General features: G+C 33.4%; 1 protein-coding gene across 1 annotated transcript in view; it reads right to left on the reverse strand.

The window, feature by feature from the left end:
* The window catches only part of LOC137621817 (adhesion G protein-coupled receptor L3-like), a 40,482-nt gene that overhangs the window by 21,364 nt on the left and 14,118 nt on the right, over nt 1-5,000 (reverse strand). The window contains exons 10-12 of the mRNA XM_068352323.1: nt 4,217-4,353; nt 2,499-2,609; nt 777-861 (exon numbers count right to left, since the gene is read on the reverse strand). Of these exons, the coding sequence (XP_068208424.1) occupies nt 777-861; nt 2,499-2,609; nt 4,217-4,353 (333 nt within the window). The remainder of the gene's footprint in view (nt 1-776; nt 862-2,498; nt 2,610-4,216; nt 4,354-5,000) is intronic.

Raw genomic sequence — 5,000 nt, forward strand, 5'->3', positions numbered from 1 at the left:
AAATGTTACAATTGCTTTCCTTGCCCCTTAAGTTTACGTCTACGCTTGTACTTTCCAAATTCCAGTGAATATTTCTATTCTTTATACAGTATCGTTAAATGCACGAAGGAAAATTGGAGATATACTATTTTTTTGCTACCTGTACTATGGCGAACTAAAAGAAGGAGGAATGGACCTTGGAACCTGGAACATAGTATATACATTTAGGAATATATGTATATATAAATACATATATATATATATATATATATATATATATATATATATATATGTGTGTGTGTGTGTGTGTGTGTGTATACATGTCTATATATATGCATTATATATATACACATACACACATATATATAAATATATATATATAGATATATATATATATATATATATATATATATATATATATGGATTATATATATAGATATATATGTATATATATAGATATATATATGAATATATATATATACATATATATATACATATATATATATATATATATATATATATATATATATATATATATATATATAAACTCATGAGCGTCAGTTCGAATCCTGCCGACGAAGGTGAAAGATTCTCCATTGATTTCCACATTGGATAATGGTTTACCAGTCTATCCAAAAGGTTTGAGGGAATCTCATAATAAAGAAGTTATTGTGACCATTATAAATACACATTGTATATGTATTGATACACGAAGGGGGACACACATTCGCTGGTTTACACACATCTTTGTACAAATATACACATAAATTGAAATTCAACTGTATACATATACAAACGTAAGCAAAATTACTTACAACTGTAACCACAATCAGCGGCCCAGTGAACGTCCAGATGTAGCCATCTTCTGTAGATAACCAGCAACTGGATAAGAGAAATATATAATGTCAATACAGGGCGTAGGTCTTGCGATCTCATTCTCCTAAAAGACTTATACTACTTGCGTAGATCACTGATTCATACCTCTCCTCACACAGTGATACACTAGAGTTCAATCCCACGGATTGGATATTGGCTTAGGACAATTTATTGAAATATTCGTTGTTTCCACTAACCCGGTGGGCTAGAAGCTGTACTTGGTGTGGGGCTAGCGACCGCACCTCAAAACATTTTTGACACTAGGAAGGTTAACATTTCGAATCACCTTCTATAAAGGGAACACTTGCTTAGTTGAATATATATATATATATATATATATATATATATATATATATATATATATACACACACACATATATATACACACACACACACATATATATATATATATATATATATATATATATATATATATATACATATACATATACAAATATATATAATATATTCATACATATATGTCTATGTATATATACAGTATATATATGCATATTTACATACATATATATATATATATATATATATATATATATATATATATATATACAGTGGTGAAGTTTCCTGTACGTAGATATTTTCTCTTTAGATGTGGTAGACTCAAATGTTATCTTCTAACTGAATTAATATTTCAAGATTATGTTCCTACACAACTACAGTCAGCAAACTACCATATAAAAATTTACAGCTTAAGTCAACAAAGTAACCAAGCATTTTCAAGATGCAGGGCATATTGCTCATCATCCGGGTATTGAATCTTAGTGCCTTCAATGCCTACAATAATATCTAGAAACTAGAGCAGTCATAGCGGATAATCTGGTGGATACGGAATGATTTTTAAATTATTTTAGCAGCTTTTCCATAAAGACTGGCTGACTTTATAAGAAATGTGGCAACGCTAAATCATAACCAAGTCTAAACTCTTGGGGTGACAAGAAGAGATAGGATATGGAATGAGGTAATTAGGGGTACCACAGGAGTTAAAGGACTATCAGATAAGATCCAAGAAAGTAGACTGAGGTGGTATGGTCATGTCATGAGAAGAGATGAACAGTATATTGGCAGGAGAGTGATGGAAATGGAGGTACAGGGAACGAGAAGGAGAGGGAGACCAAAGCGAAATGGATGGACTGTATCAAGGATGACCTTCGATCAAAGGGATTAACCGGTGATGAAGTGTGGGACAGAGGTAGATGGAGAACGCTGGCCAGAAACATCGACCCTACATAACGGTGGGAAAAGATGCAGACAAAGAAGAAGAAGAAGAAAAAGAGCAGTCATAGATTTAAGTTCATGACAATAATCAAGACTGATACGAGGTATGACAAAGGAACTTTCTCTAGCTACAAAGAGTTTAGACTTGCCTATGATTTAGCTGCGTTGCCACATTTCTCATAAAGTCAATCTGTCTTTATGGACAAGCTGCTAAAATAACTTAAAAATCATTCCATATCCACCAGATTATCCCCTTTTTCTATGGATATAATATGAATTGGCATGGGGAAATATAAGTGTTAACCCATTATAGCTGCAGTAAAGTGACTGTTTATAGGCCTATCCATCACTCACATCTTATGCAGAATGGCAACACTGGGAGGAACATCGATGAGATGCCAGTTACTCACTATTCGCTATGCGGAGGAGCGTAGGCCGCCTGGCAGGACCAGTGACCCTGGTCATAGGAGACGAGAAGTGTTACCATAACGACTATTGCCGGAACTCCGTATCCCAATAACCTGTTAAGATACGAAAGTGAAAGAAGGAAGTGTCTTAATATCATCAAAATAAAGGAGCAAAAGAGATCAGACTCAAGACAGGCTCAAGTTAATAAAAGAATTACGTTTACGATGAGTTCTCTTAACACATAATAAAGCTTATTTTGTAAGGCATTTATTATAAATCCTAATTTATGAGCCAATTAGATAAATAAATACCTGGCATAGCAAAACGATAAAGGATAGGAGTATCTTAAGGTGGTTTGTGCATGTGGTAGGAATGGGAAACTCACGTCAACCAGATGTTAATTCTAAGCTCCTGCGATATGTCTAGGAAGGTATTGGTCTAAAGGAGTTACACAAGTGTTGAACAAAAGGATTCTTATGTTTAAGAGGCAAGTCACCATCAAAATAGGTCTAAACGGTCAGGGAACTGACGTATAGCTGTTGTAGTATTTTGGTAGAGTACGAGGTGGATAGAATTATTGATATTTTTGTGGGCTAAATGGTTCAGAGCTGGGGCCAGAGAGGTCCATCAGCGGCAAGTGGGAACGGGGGTAAAACTAGCAAATGTACAACGAAATAGAATTTAGAAAGTCGCACAATTTATTTAAATATGAATAAAAAAAAAAAAAAAAAGTCAGGGAACATTGGATAAAGTCTACGGATAATACTTTCCATATTTAAGAAATTAGCATCCAGACTTTTTCGTATTTCAGAAATAAAGTCTACGGACAATACTCTCCACAGTTAAGAAATTCTTGTCCGGGATAACATTTTGTATTTCTGAAATTCGGAATTAATAGAATTTGCACTCTATGGCAGCTGAGGGGAAATTCCGCAATTAAAGTTAGAGGATAATATGCAGTGAAACTGAAGAGAGGAATATCTTCTGCCACAAGATATGGACATATCTAGCTTTGTATCTATAACCTTTAGTATAAGACAAAAAATTTTCCTCAGGTTTAATTTTTTTTTTTCAATTTACAGAAAATTAGCTGGGAAAATAATGTACTTAATACATTCAAAACAGCTACTATCTTCTTAAGATTTAAGTAAATAGTGGCGGATTCTTCTTCAGCTCTCTTTAAGAAGAAAAAGATCTACAAATTGCTGTTGTAACTTTGCGTTCATACAAGACATTTTGAATGTGAGTATATATATATATATATATATATATATATATATATATATATATGTGTGTGTGTGTGTGTGTGTGTATGTGTTTGTGTGTGTATACAGTATACATACATATATGTATGTGTATACACTATATATATATATTATATATATAGATATATAACTACATATATATAGTGTATACACATACATATATATATATATATATATATATATGTGTGTGTGTGTGTGTATACTGTATACACACACACACACATATATATATATATATATATATATACATCTATATATACATATATAAATATATATATACATATATATATATATATATATATATATATATATATATACAGTATATAAATATAATATATATATATATATATATATATATATATATATATATATACTGTGCAATATATATTGTCATGGATTGCAAGTCTAGACTCGCTCAGTCATACATCGCATCTAGTAAGTAACCGCTGACTTACCAATATGCAGGCATGTACGATGCATGCGAAAGGACATCACTGACTGTCTGCAGGAGATGGAAGCCTTCTGCCAACATCCAGAACAGAGACGCCATCAGCCAGTAATGCAATGCCATAGCTGATACAGAACAGACACTCTGGAAATAGAAGCATGGAAAGTGTAGGCCTAGTTTAAAGGTTTATAGGCCGGTCATGAATGGCAGAGGCAAGGGACAGTAAAATTGGCCTATCAAGCAGGAAAATGCCTTAGAGACTGACCATATAAACATATGATCAGCGCCCATGTCCCCTATCCATCCAAGCTAGCACCAAGGAGGCCCAGGCAGTGGCTGCTGATGACACAGCAGATAAACATATGGGCTCCCCCAAACACCTCCCCATCCTTAGCTTAAAGTATTGTGAAATTGCAGTGATCAAAAGAACTAATGAGTTTGAGCGGGACTCAAAAGTTTGGCGTTCACCAGTCTCAGGGACTTTACCACATCGGCCACCACAACCCTAGTAAGATATTCATTGTGCTGGATTTTAAAACCAGTGGTATTGAGTTACCAACTAGACATTATTGTCTTATACTTATTTAAAAATCAACTAAAAATTGTCTTAAACTGATTTAAAATTCGACTTCTGAAACATAATCTGTCACTGGATAGCATAGGCCTAATTCTTCCAACCCGAGTCTAACCTATATACCTGCGATGTGAATTAACCAAACATAATCAGGTCATGACCTAACATTACGTAACATAATACATGGATGCTGAAACCAAATTATATGCTAAGATTT

Source organism: Palaemon carinicauda, chromosome 28, assembly GCF_036898095.1.
Source record: "Palaemon carinicauda isolate YSFRI2023 chromosome 28, ASM3689809v2, whole genome shotgun sequence".
NCBI lineage: Eukaryota > Metazoa > Arthropoda > Malacostraca > Decapoda > Palaemonidae > Palaemon > Palaemon carinicauda.